General features: G+C 41.9%; 1 protein-coding gene across 1 annotated transcript in view; it reads left to right on the plus strand.

Moving 5' to 3' along the window:
• Positions 1 to 4: 4 nt before the first annotated feature.
• Positions 5 to 12,831, plus strand: part of ACBD6 (acyl-CoA binding domain containing 6) — a gene marked incomplete at its 5' end in the record, with an annotated part of 137,997 nt that continues 125,170 nt past the window's right edge. Inside the window, 3 exons of the mRNA XM_014526695.2 lie at positions 5 to 91; positions 9,102 to 9,166; positions 9,880 to 9,976. Coding sequence (XP_014382181.1) covers positions 5 to 91; positions 9,102 to 9,166; positions 9,880 to 9,976 — 249 coding nt within the window. The remainder of the gene's footprint in view (positions 92 to 9,101; positions 9,167 to 9,879; positions 9,977 to 12,831) is intronic.

Below are 12,831 nucleotides of genomic sequence, written 5' to 3' on the forward strand. Positions count from 1 at the left end.
GCTGTTCGAGCGGGCGGCGGCGCGCCTGCCGGGGCTGGTGGGGGTGGCCAGCAAGGAGCAGCTGCTCTACCTGTATGCGCGATACAAGCAGGTGAGAGCGGGTTTCCGCCACCGGGGTGGGGGCGGCTCCGGGACACGCGAGCCCCCCGGGAGCCGGGTGGCTGCGCGGCTCTTAGGCTACTTACGGCGTCTCGGGGCTCTGAGCGACTGGCACCCCCGGATGAGCGATCCTCTCCCCCCGCTCCGCGCCGGGCAGGACCGGGCTGCACCTCTGCCTCGCGCACTTGTGCCGCTGGCGCTGCCAGTGCAGAGGGTGGCGGGCGCAGGGCTGAGCTGAGGTGCCCCTGGGCCAGGAGGCAGGGCTCCCTCTCATGACAACTGCTGTTTCACCCGTGCCTTCTTCCTCCCCTTGCTCCAGAGCACGGGCGGTAAGTATGGGGGTGCAGCCTCCTCTGCCTCGGTAGCTCCCGCAACCTGTTGAGAAACGCTTCTGCGCCACCAGGCTAATGCTGCTTCTGCTCTTCCCTGGGGAGGCCCCCATCCTGCAAGGGGGTCCTGCCCCATACAGCGCTGCGTAGTTTAGTGGGGCTGCCCTCAAGGACCTGTCCCTGCTTGGCTGATTGCAGGGCCAGGGGCATAGATTGGTCTCTGAAAACAGATTGGAGAGTTTCATGTCACGTTCAGACTTTCTGATCCGTTTCACAATCAGTTTGCATGCGCTGACCCCAGGTATGTGCAACTGGATTCCTTTCATCTAAAAAACATTTAAAGGAGCCTCTTAAACATTTGATAGTATTATTTTCAAGACACTTTTCCTAAAATCAACAGCTTTTTATTATAAAAAGCAATAATCAGACAGATATGTGACTGGAATAAGTCTGACTGGAAGATTAACGAAAAAGACATTTCCAATTTGCTGACTTTGTGCACCTGACAATACGTTGTGTCCAGTTAATTTCTGTGTTGCTTTTTTTTGTACATGCAGGGTCTTAAAAAGACGCAAGGGAATAATAGACTGTGGTCACTCCAGGGAAAGTTAAATTAAAATTAAATTAAAAACCACACAAGGGAAGTTTTAATAGGTATGAAGTTGGAGATACGGCCCCAGTCTCTGATACTCCAGTTATGTATCTGACCCTGGGATGATTTGCAGCTATTTTGTAACTGAGTACTTTGTACCATTTATGGCAAGACCCTGAAGTATCTTCCATTTGATCGGAATAATTAGTTGAACTACATATCCCAATATTTTCCTTATTAAATGTTCATCAGTTTGAAACCTAGTCCCTTTGATAGTGGCTTCAGGTAGTATGCCTGCTCTGGGGTACTCCTGCTGATATTTTCCAGTTCTAAAGTCCTCTTTTCCCATCTTTGTACATGATTTTCCCTTCTCTGTTGTGTTAAGAACCTGCATGTACAAAAATGTAACACAGAAATTAACTGGACACAGGTGCTTAAAGTCAGCGAATTGGAAATGTCTTTTTTGTTATTCTTTCGGTTCAACTTATTCCAGTCATGTATCTGTCAGATTATTTTTCAAGGTTTGGCTAGAGATGCGTGGCTTGACCTAAAAGTTGTAAGTGAAAATGGCTATGCTTGGGTCATGGACAGACATAACATTTAGAGCACTCTTCAGATGGTGAGCAGACAGAAGTACACACCCTATGAAGTGCTCCGAAAATGTGCTTCAGAGAACAGCAACTTCTTTGAAAACAGAGAGCAGCAACCCTTGATCAAGAAGCAACTTTTTTGAAGTTCTTCAAAATGTTACGTGTGAATACCGTATGGAGTGCAACACGGGGTTGCATGGTTTCCCAGTGTCCCACAGGACTCACCTCTTTCCCCTTCACTCCATGAAGAGTCAAAGAGAAGTGTAGAGTAAGTCAGTAGTGCTCTCCTATATGTGTTGGGGGTGTGGTGGGGAGTGAAGCTACAGGACTGAGCAACCCCCTATTGTGCTCCCTAGCTGGAGAGTAGGATGATGCAAGCCTTTGCAGTGATTTTGAAATGTTCTCTCTGGGAGGTGTGTTAGCTGAAGTGCTTCATTTTTGAAGCACTTTGACGTACAGTGGCATTTGATGCATTTTAAAAGTTATGTCTTTCCATGGCCTCAGTCATTTTGGGTTAGCCACATACACTTTCCCACTGATTTTCCTTCCAAAGTGAAAACACTTGTCTCGCTGCTAGCACTTGAATTCTTTGATAAAAGGGAAGGTGTTTTACTATGTCATAGGTCAATTTTTCCCAAATTATATCTTGTGGATCATTAATTGTAGTTTGTAGCGAGCTGGATGCCACATGATGCTTGGTTTTCATGTTCTCTGCTGTTTCTAAAAATGTCTTTCTTTTTCTTTAATGTAAAGAAGTACATGGAGAGTTGTAGAAAGGGAAGCAAACAAAGAAGCTACAGTGTTAGAGAATGAGAGGATCTCTTCTCTGGAACTTTTTGCAGGGCCAAAGCTGCCATCTGCCAGCAGGAGATGAATGTCTGGGGTGGGGAGGGGGAAGGGACCAAGGCCACCATTAACTGTATTCAGGGGAAAAAAGGACCTTGTTCATTGGGCATCGTGTCCAAGAGAGAAGAGGTCAAAGCTGAAATCTACCGAAGGGCCTAAGTGAAATTTAGGGGCTTAAATTCAAGAACCTTATCCTCAAAACCCCTATTTGACTCCTTAGGCTTGTAAAGTATAGAGACACTTTAGTTTTTGCCAGTAAAGTTCCTTTAGTGCAGCTGTTCCCAAATGAGGGTCGTGGGGAAATGCTGGTGGCACCGCACACAAACAACGAGCTGCATTGCATGCTGGGAGCTCCCCCGTCCCCATCCCTGGGCCTCGCTGCACTCTGCTCCCAGCAGCGGGTCACGGCAAAAAAAGGTTGGGAACCACTGCTTTTGTACTAAAAGCTTTGCTTCTGTATGTTTTCAGAACTGTTGCCATCGTGATGGGGCTGTGAGTAGTTTAGCACCTAATCCTGATCAGGATCTTCAAAATAGGAAAACTTCTGCCTAATTTCCCTGAGGGGCCTGATGCTGTAGATGTGCCCAGAACACTTCTTACACATACTGACAGAAGTGAGCTCTGCACAAAACACAGATACACAGCCACTTTTGTTGGAAAAAAAACACCAGCCATGGCTGGAGGAGGTAATGGTAGTGTTTCCTTCTGTAACTAGCTCCATGGTTAGAATGCTCTCTCGAATGTAGGACACTTGGATTGTAGGCCTGGGCTTGAGGAGGGAGGCTCAAACCTACATCTCCCAGGAGGGTATACTTCCCAGATTAGTTTTATAGAATAGCAGTGAGAAAGAGTGGAGCAGGTTGAGCGAGGCTGCAAAAAAGAATTCAAGATTCATTGAACCAGAGCTGGGAAGAAAGAAAGAACTTGGTTCTGCTGCCCAGTGAATCCTGATCTGACCTAAGTGCCTCCCTGCAACCCAAGTTAAGCTCCTAAAACCTTAAGCGCAACCAGAATTTAAGACATGCCTCTCTCTACAGCATTTCCTGTTGAGTAACCTAGGTGGTTCCCTCCTCCGTGCTGATTGCTTTGCGTTCTGTTATGAGCCACCTAACTCATCAGCATCCAAAGAAGTGAGCTTCAGCTCACAAAAGCTTGTGCTGCATGTGTTTGTGTGTGAGATTATGTATAGAATGTGCGTGCGTGTGATCTACTTTGGTTAGTCTGTAAGGTGTAAATCTGCGCTTGACTCTCCTCGTGCATTGTATAGGGAGTTTGTGTGCCTGCCTCAGTGGTTTCCACTCAGGAACTAAGTTCGTAATTGGATATTGCAAAAAATAAGTGTTCTCATTCCCAAACCCCTTTGTGGATTCAGCCCCAAGTGCCAGGAATTTTGCTGGGGGAGGTAGAAGATGATTGGGAGGCAGAGAATTGTGACCAAAGGAACTTTGGAGGAGAGAGGTTTATCTGTCTATCACTTGATCTATCACTCTATCTATATCTATATAAAATATATATACTGTATCTTTAAAAGGCTTATATACATCTTTCAATATATATATGACAGAATAGCTACTGCATCAAATGTTTGACAAGCCTTTTTTATGCCTAGGAAGTTTCTGTTGCCTGTCACATAGTCCTTTTATCTTTTAGTGTCTCAAAAGATTTCTTTTGCCTACAACCTAGCCTTTTCTCTTTATCTTTAAGTGTCTCGTGGCTAAAGTGACAGGGGAAAAGCATGGTAGCATAATTTATCAACTTTATGATTGCATTGACATTTGATATCAGATTCCAGGGGGTTGCTAGTTGTGAGAGGGGAAATGAAGAGCTTAATGAATGCCTTGAAATAACTAGGAGCTGTTTGGTTTTTTTTTTTTCACAAAACCTGTTTGTTCCAAGCAAAAAAGGTTTGTTAAGCTCATTAAGGCATCAGACGTTTCAATAACTGAAGTTTTTAGGTTACTGCTGCAAAAGCGAGGATGTCCCACTCTGTTTTTGCATCACCCTTTTGTGATGATTATTTAGCCTTGCAGAAGACTCTATTCGCACTGCCTAAACACACTGGTCACAGACAGAGCCTGCATCCTGTGATCCCTATGGGAACATCACTTCTGTTACAGAGGTTTTTGCATGGATGGGTGCTGCAGGATTGGGCTCTGTTAATTTTGACTTTTGTGGCATTTGGGGATTTAAATCAAAATGGGTAGGACTTAACCCAGTGTTACTCTCACTACTTATAGAAGTTGTATCCATGTACATAATAGGATACACATATATTACTCCAGTGGACAGTGGTACTGCTAGTGCATAGGTGCCGACTCAGATCTGTTCACCATTTGGTATCCCTGGCATTCCTCAGTTTAATGTTTCTTGTTGCTAAAGGCTTTGATTTAAGATGAAACAAAATCATAAAAGAGGTAAAAGTAAATAAAGAGAAATCTGTTCAAATGCTGTACTTGATTTATCTAAAACTATTTAAGTATGTACATTTTTTTTTTTTGGATTTTCACAATGTTTTATTGGAAACCATTTCAGATTTTTATTGCCCTTAGCTGTGAGTTTGTTTGTGTGGGAGACCTGACAGTAAGAGAGTGAAGTTACTTAGTTGCCGTCTTTAATGAGCTTTTCAGAGCTTGTTACTAAGGATCATTAGGGCTCAGCCTCAGTAAGGAAAGATAAACGGTTTAGTGGTGAGATTGCTATCCTAGTGCTCTAGAGACCTGAGTTGAAATCTCTGCCTTGCCATAGACTTTCTGTTTGACTTTTGGTAGGTCATTAAATCCCCTGCTTCAAGGCCCCATCAATAAAATAAGGACAGTCATACTTCCTTATGTCATATGGTTACTGGGGTGATAAACACCTTAGATTATGTGACTCTCAGATACTGCAGTGATGGGGCTATATAAGTTACCATGGTGCATATAGAGGAGATCAAAGAAGAGACCAGTACTTTATTGTGCATGATCCATAATATTTGGAGGAGTTCATAGTATCTATCTAAATCAGTGGTTCTCAACCTTTTTCGTACCAGAACCCATTTGCCAAGATCAATGGCTTGTCCTGACCCACAGTCCCCTGCTCCCCCCCACCCCACCAAAGGCTCAGCTGCCCCCAGCCAACCTGGGTGGCAGTGGAGAAGTCTGGCCTAGTATAGGCTGGAGGGAGGAGGAGGGGAGGCCTGTGGCACCCCCACCCCCCCCAGCGCGCTGAGCTGGGGCTCCTGTCCTGCGCCAGGCAGTCTGGTCACAGCCCCTCGTGCCCCCTGAAGAGCATCTCCTGGCCATCCCACCCCTGTGAGCACAGGCAGCAGCCCTTGTGTTGCCAGCCTGGCCACACAGCTCCCCCAGCCCCTTCCCCTGCTTGTGGTCCTTTGAAATATTATTGTGACCCATGAGTTGAAAAATGTTGATCTAAATGATGAGTCAAGGCAAATCTAGAACTCCAACACTATTAGTGAAAGAGGGCTTTCGACCTGTAGGTGTTTAATTTTGTTTAATCCATATTAATTTTGTTTAATCCATATATATGAGCATTAATCCATCAATCTAGAAGATAAGTACGGGTATTTTGTTTTGCAGCTTACTGTACCACAGACCATTGTTGCCACATTGGATAAAGCTTTGTAAGAGTGATATTTTTCCTATGAGTGAATAGGGAAGCTAACCTATTCCTCTCTGGTCATTTACAGCTAAGCCTCTTACTAATTACTAGTGGTGTTAATACTTCTTCTCGATGCATCATAAAATGGAAAGCAGGGTGTTCACACTTTTTTTTTTCTATAGATCATGGTAAGGCATTATTTCTAAATCTGTGCTGGTATCAGTGGTGGTTATGCTATTGCTTAGTATGAGAAAATTGGTGAATGTCAGTTGCAGAGGGGTTGGGGAGGATAGTGTCAGGTTTTGAAGAAGATCAAGGATAATTTGTAAGAAAGATAAACGACTCCTGCGATGATTGGGCATTTTGTATGCGTTTTGGAAACTGAATTAGAAAATTGCTAGGCCAAGTTGTTCTGTGATGATAGTAGATCGTGTTTCATTTACATTTATCACTTTGTTAAAATGCATTATGCTCAGTTTCTGAGTGCGAAAGAAAATATTTAAAGTGACATAAAAAGAATCAAAATGACTAGAAAAGCATAGTAATATTTAAGCTTTGGAGCCTGCTCCGCATCGGAGAAAAAAATCTGCTTTAAGAGGGCACTGGGGCCAACTGAGAAATGTCATGATTTAAACAGGTAAAACATTTACTGTGAAAGAGTAAATGTAAAACTTTTTTCATTTAAAGTAAAAGTAGCTCATTCCTCTGGTAAAATTCTGAATAAAAAATAGCATATCCTCCAAATTTGCATCCTTTTAAAAGAGCTGAAATGGTTTAAATGATTATGCTAAACATAAAAACATCTCCTTAAAGTGATGTTAGGTAATCAAGCAGTTTAACTGTTTGAACAGCCAAGAACACTTTCTTGTAGTTTTCAGATGTCTTGATTCTTCTCAGCTAGTGATGTCAGAGTAACAGACTGTCACTTTTCCCTGCAAAACAAATGCCCATGTGTATTCTTTCAGATTCATTTAAACCTCACAGTTGCTGCCATAGTTCTTGTGTGCTATTTGAACCATGCATTATGAGAGACTTACTATAAAACTGCTTTCAAGAGGATTATTTCATTTGGAGCAACGTCAGCAGCAGTCTTGCTCTAAGTGGGCCTCTGGCATGTTAGTGGGTACCAGCTGGGAATCTGAGTCGGATATGTAGTCATTTATGAATGATTAAAGAATGGCCTCTCAGTCGCACATTTAAGGACTCCAGTCAGTTATCTGTGCAGGCATACTTATGCACTTTCTTTAAAAATAATTTCATGTGCCTTTCTTTTTTTTTTTTGTAAATCCATTGTCCATCAAGATTATCTTTAAAGTATGTGAAATGAGTCCTGTCTGGGCATGCAGGTAAGATGAAGCCAGAGGAAGGGGCACTGATGCACTCTGTCTAGTGTCATGACTCCATAACTGTGGGGGCTGTAAATCCTACTGCAACATACTAATATGTGCCTTTAAATAATTTACAGAGAAGTAGCCAACAGGTGCTAAGTTGTTTACTATCTGTCTTTATTTTCTACGGTACTTACTTGATCCTTTAAGGTAAAATTCAGCATTGAACTCTTCCTGAGCTGCTCTTCAAAGAACGTTGGCCTCTCAACCTTTGTTCCCGACTCAGGTCCCAGTTCTAGCATTGTTCTATGCTTGGAACACTAATTACCACTCCTACCATTGGGGTGTGAGCTCTAGGCAGAGAAGCAGCATGGCTAGCTCGTGCTGGGATGGTCTTTGGGCATCCCATTTATACCATTGCAGGTGAACAGAAGAGTGGCTATTGGATTTCTTCCAATAAAGGCAAGAAAGTGAAGGACTTGGCTTTCCTTACATTAGTGAATATGCTATTGTCTGGAAAAATATCCTGGGTCCGGTCTCTATTTACACTACCGTCTTGTTCATATTTACCTGCTGATTTCAGTAGAACCTTTTTCCTTTCCAGAAAGACACCAACAACTGAAGGGACGATAGCAGCTGGTAGAGAACGTAGCAGTGTCTGTATCTGTGTCCTTCTGGACAGTGGCAGAACCTGTAGTCTGCTTGGCAGAGGTGGTATAACTGCCTGCAAAAAAGAGGGTTCTGCTACAGAAGAGTTATGAGTTCTGCTAGCAAAACTTTGTAGTGTTGAGTAGGCTTAGGTCTTTTTTTACATGAGTGGTCTATTTAAGAGGGTCTTAATGCAAATGAGCATTGAGCCCTTGTGTCTACACGTAGAATTTGCTAACCCTCTCCGAAATGTGAGATCACCACCATCTCATCTTCAGTATTTGTTCTCTTCACCCCAACATGTTGTTCTGATTAGCACCCATCCATTAACTTTTTTCTGGTTGCTAGTTTCCTTTTCTTTTCTTTTTTTTCTTGCCTCCCTTCCTGAGTGGAGTTTGTTGTTCCTATCTACTCCTACTCCTACTTTAACACTTTGTTTCTGACCAATTGGTTCATCCCACCATGCTGCAGCCTGGACTCACTTTTCAATGTCTGGTGCTTCTCTTCCTGCTCCTGTGCTGCTGGATGCCTCTGGAGGAAATTGAGAAAGCAAGTGGCCTTTCTCCACTACAAGCTTGTCCTCTTTTATTCAACATGACCATCAAAGGTAATTAAATAAAGCCTGTTCCATTAGGCTTTGTGCAGGAGGAAGTAAATTTCATCTTCCACTGTTTTAGCTGTGTAGCTACTCCAAACAATGGGATTTCTTTCTACTCTGGTGGAGGATGAAATATTCAGATTGGTAATCAAGGTAATGTTGAGTAAAAATGTATGCAGAAAAAATGAGCTGCATATCAGAATTTTCCCTTACATCCTTTACAGAAAACAACAGGAAGCAGAGGTGCCATTGTCTGTGGGAGATGGTTTAAATATAAAAGGGGGTTGAAGGTTTTTCAGGAAAGACCTGAGGTGTACAACTGTTAATCTGATAAGAGTATAAATTTACTCTGAGATCAAGAGGCTAACAGATCTTTAAACCTGCTGACATGAATTGGCTAACTAATTATAATCCTATGTTAAACTTGCCTCTCTCGACTATTTGTTCTAACAAAGGACATTTTATCCTCTTTAGGTCAAATTTGGGACCTGTAACACTCCAAAGCCCAGCTTCTTTGATTTTGAGGGGAAGCAGAAATGGTAAGAGGAAATCCTTGCAATTCCTAAAAATGTTTGGTAGTTTTTGTCATTTCTTTTAGATGGTTTGCAGTCGGGGGGACCTAGAACGTTGCTCTACATTTACTCTCTCTTGTTCCCTTTCTTAACAATTGATAGAGCTGACCACAGGATAACAGCTCTCAAAAGTTGCTGCAAAGCAGGTTTTGAAATTTGTTGTCATTTCATTGCTGGAATGTCTAAAGAGATAGGTTGTGTTGTCATCAATAACATGCTAATCTTGGAATATGGACAGTTGAGGTTTAAATCACTAACTCAATTTTGAGCAGAGCTTTACATCCCAGGTCATTCTGTATTGGTCAGAGCAGTGACTTGAAGGTAGGTCTCTCACTTCCCAGGCTAGTATCTTGTCTACCCAGCTATAGAATTTCTCTTGTCTGCTGGATCCCAAAACTTTTCTAATGACATTTTTTGTGGAAAGAAGGACATCTCTATGGAACATTTTGGCTTTAATAAAACTGTACGTGTCCTAGGCAGCTGTAATTACTAAGAATTTCCGTGGTGATGCTGTGCGGCTAATATTGATTTTAGGCCTGACTAAAGGATTGAGGATTTTAAGTTGGGTAAAAGATCTTTTTGCTGTTCCTGATCAGAATGTTTCACTTTTGTAACAGAGAATAAGAATGGTTGTATTATTTATTTTGAATTAGTCATTTATCTTTTGCTTTGTACCCCAGGGAAGCATGGAAAGCACTGGGAGATTCAAGTCCTCACCAGGCTATGCAGGAGTACATTGCCACAGTGAGAAAACTGGATCCCAGCTGGAATCCTCAGGTAGGATAAATTAAAATAACATTAAATAAAATAACAATTAAAGAGGTGGTGTGTTTTTTTTTATTGCATGGGTAAGTATTTGATGGGTCTTCATCTAAGAGAGCTCCGGCTTATTAATGAAATTATAATTCAGTGAATAGGAAGCTTAACTTCAGGCATATTAGTTTTAAATAACTCACAAAGCATGTTTTGCCCACCTTTTTATACATAGAGAGACTACCTTGCAAAATAACTAGTGTCTAAGCAATGCCTCCTTTTAGGAATGTGTTTATGTAACTTCTTTCCTTTTAACTGGGCTCCATTATAACAACAAGATATGGTACTTACCAAGTGTTTGTAGAATTACAAGGGCACTGTGGAACATCTGTCTCATGTATGATTTAAAAAATACTTATTTCTGTGAAATAAATTCATGTTGACTATCTAACAGTAAGCATATTTGGAGTCCTATGGCTACTTCAGCTTAGAAAAGAGAGACTTCATTTCAGCACGAGAATTTGTTATCCATTTCCAGTTTTGATATCTTATATGGCCTTTGGTTACTCATGAAACTTCTCTACCTTAGTTTCCTCATCTGTAAAACAGGGATACTAGTACTTCTGCCATAGTAGACTCTTGCAGCATAAGTTTATATTTGCAAAATGTTGAGAGGATGAAAAGTGTATGTATGTATCACATATATAGTACCAATGAAGAAATGACTATGTGTTGTTCAATCCAGTTAACATGCAAAAAAGTCTGTGACTTGCTAGAAAAAAATCCAGGAAAAGAATGAATACATGAAAATGCCTTGATGCCTGAAGTTCATCAAGTACTCATCAAATGGGATATACATTTTCTTCACCCTTATGGATGTATCATTTCATGCAGTTCCTATCTGTAATTTGAAATGGGATCTGTCCATATCTGCTGTCTGGAGGTGACAAGTTCAAATATGGGTACTTGTTCTCTGAAATAAGAAATTAGGACATAAATTCAAGAATCTATTTTGCTTTTCAAAACTTGTTTAATATTTAAAAAATGGAACCACACAGCAAATTAGGCAGCACACTCTAGTACACTTCTCATCAGACATTGAGTGTTTATGTCCTTCACCTGTCCCATTGACTTCATTGGAAGGTAGATAAGTAGGCCAACAGATGGTCTCGTGCTAATTCAGTTGTAAGAGGATTGCAGAGTTTACAAGCTAAAGAAATAGAGGCACTGTCAAAAGTGATAGGCCTGAAAATGGATTTACCTGGACTGTGCCAAATCAGTGTTCTTACCTTGAGGAGTTGATCATTATGTTTTCTTCTGTTTTAGTTCAAAAAATGTTTTTAAAAAAGCTTATGAACTTAGTGTGGAATGGGTCTCCCTGGGCGTTGAATTCTTTGGTTCACAATACATACAGAAGCCAGGCATCCTCCCTCATTCAACTTTTTGACCATAATAGGATGTTCAATCTCCAAGTTCATTCAAACCTTAGTGCTTCTAGAGCTATTAAATATTGGGGGCAATTTCTGCAATGTGGACACTTTTTTTCTATAGGGAAGTGAGCTGAGATCGATGCCCAGTCAAATTTTAGTCTTTAATTTATAACATTTTTGTTTGTAAATTCTGTGCAACTTTGAGAGCTCTAGCATAGTAGTTTAGAGCAATACCAGCAGCAGCAATATCAGACACACTAGCTTGCTTGTTGTGGGTTTCATACTCAATGACTCTTTTTTTCCCCCTTTATTTTTGTATTTTAATCCAAGCAATATTTGTTTCTGGGATTCTGGATAGACTGTAAGGCCAGGTCCACATGAGCAGGGGTATGTCTTTGCAGCGTCACAAATAGTAGCAGTACAAATTTGTGCCACTACTTTTTGCCGCAGTGCACCCCCCTGCCTGTGTGCTTTGCAGAGGGACACTTGTTCTGCTGCTCAGTGTGCTGTAGCAGGGGGCTGGACTGGGCGCATTGTACCTTGAGACAGGGGAGCAGTAGAGCCCCCATGCTGAGGTACATCGAGCCAGCCCAGAGCTGCCTTCTGTCTCAAGGCACGCTGCGCCCCAGCTAGCCAGGGAGCGACTGGCTGGGGTGTAGGGGTGCCTCAGCAGGGGGGCTCCGCAGCATGCGTAAATCCCAGTAGCAAATTTTGCACTGGTGCTGCAAAATTAGCAGTGCTTCACACTGATTAATGTGCAACTCATATGGTTTATAGCACTGCAAAGAGGTTTGCAGCACCACAAACCGTGTGTGCCTGCACACATGGATCAAGCCAAAAAGGGAGTCAGTGTTGAGTCAGCAGGGCCTTAAATGTCCTTGTGTGTCAGCTCCATTCAGAAGGGAATACTTGTTACCAGCAGGTTTTATTGTTCTTGTATATGAAACCACAGGAAGTGTCTGTTTGAGGAATTAAGAATTTTCCCCTACAGAATATTTAACATCACATTTCAGGAGGTCTTGTATGGATTTTCATTTGCGTAGATGTACATTCTTTTTCTCAAAGGTTTAAAGATAATGGCAAGCAACTTTTCTGCATGTTTCCAATGTTCCAACTGTAATAGTGATGAAAAGTATATAAGGATAATAATAAAAGTTGTCTTGTTTGATGTGCAGTCTCCAGAGCTTAGACTCCAAATTTCAGACAACTAGAATCCTTGTTCTGCAAGCGAGCTAGAAATGTACTGAAAGAGGTTACTGGGGTGTAGGTTGTAGCCATGTTGGTCTAAGGACATAGGCAGACAAGCTTCTTTGGGTGAATCTGATATCCTTTATTAGACCAACATAAATAGTTGGAAAACAATTATTAAGCAAGCTTTCGGGTTCAAAAACCCTTCGTCAGGCTAAGGAAGTTTCGGCAGGTGGTGGGCGGTCTTCCCGCACTCTTGTT

The sequence above is a fragment of the Alligator sinensis genome, unplaced genomic scaffold, assembly GCF_000455745.1.
Source record: "Alligator sinensis unplaced genomic scaffold, ASM45574v1 scaffold2165_1, whole genome shotgun sequence".
NCBI classification, from domain to species: domain Eukaryota; kingdom Metazoa; phylum Chordata; order Crocodylia; family Alligatoridae; genus Alligator; species Alligator sinensis.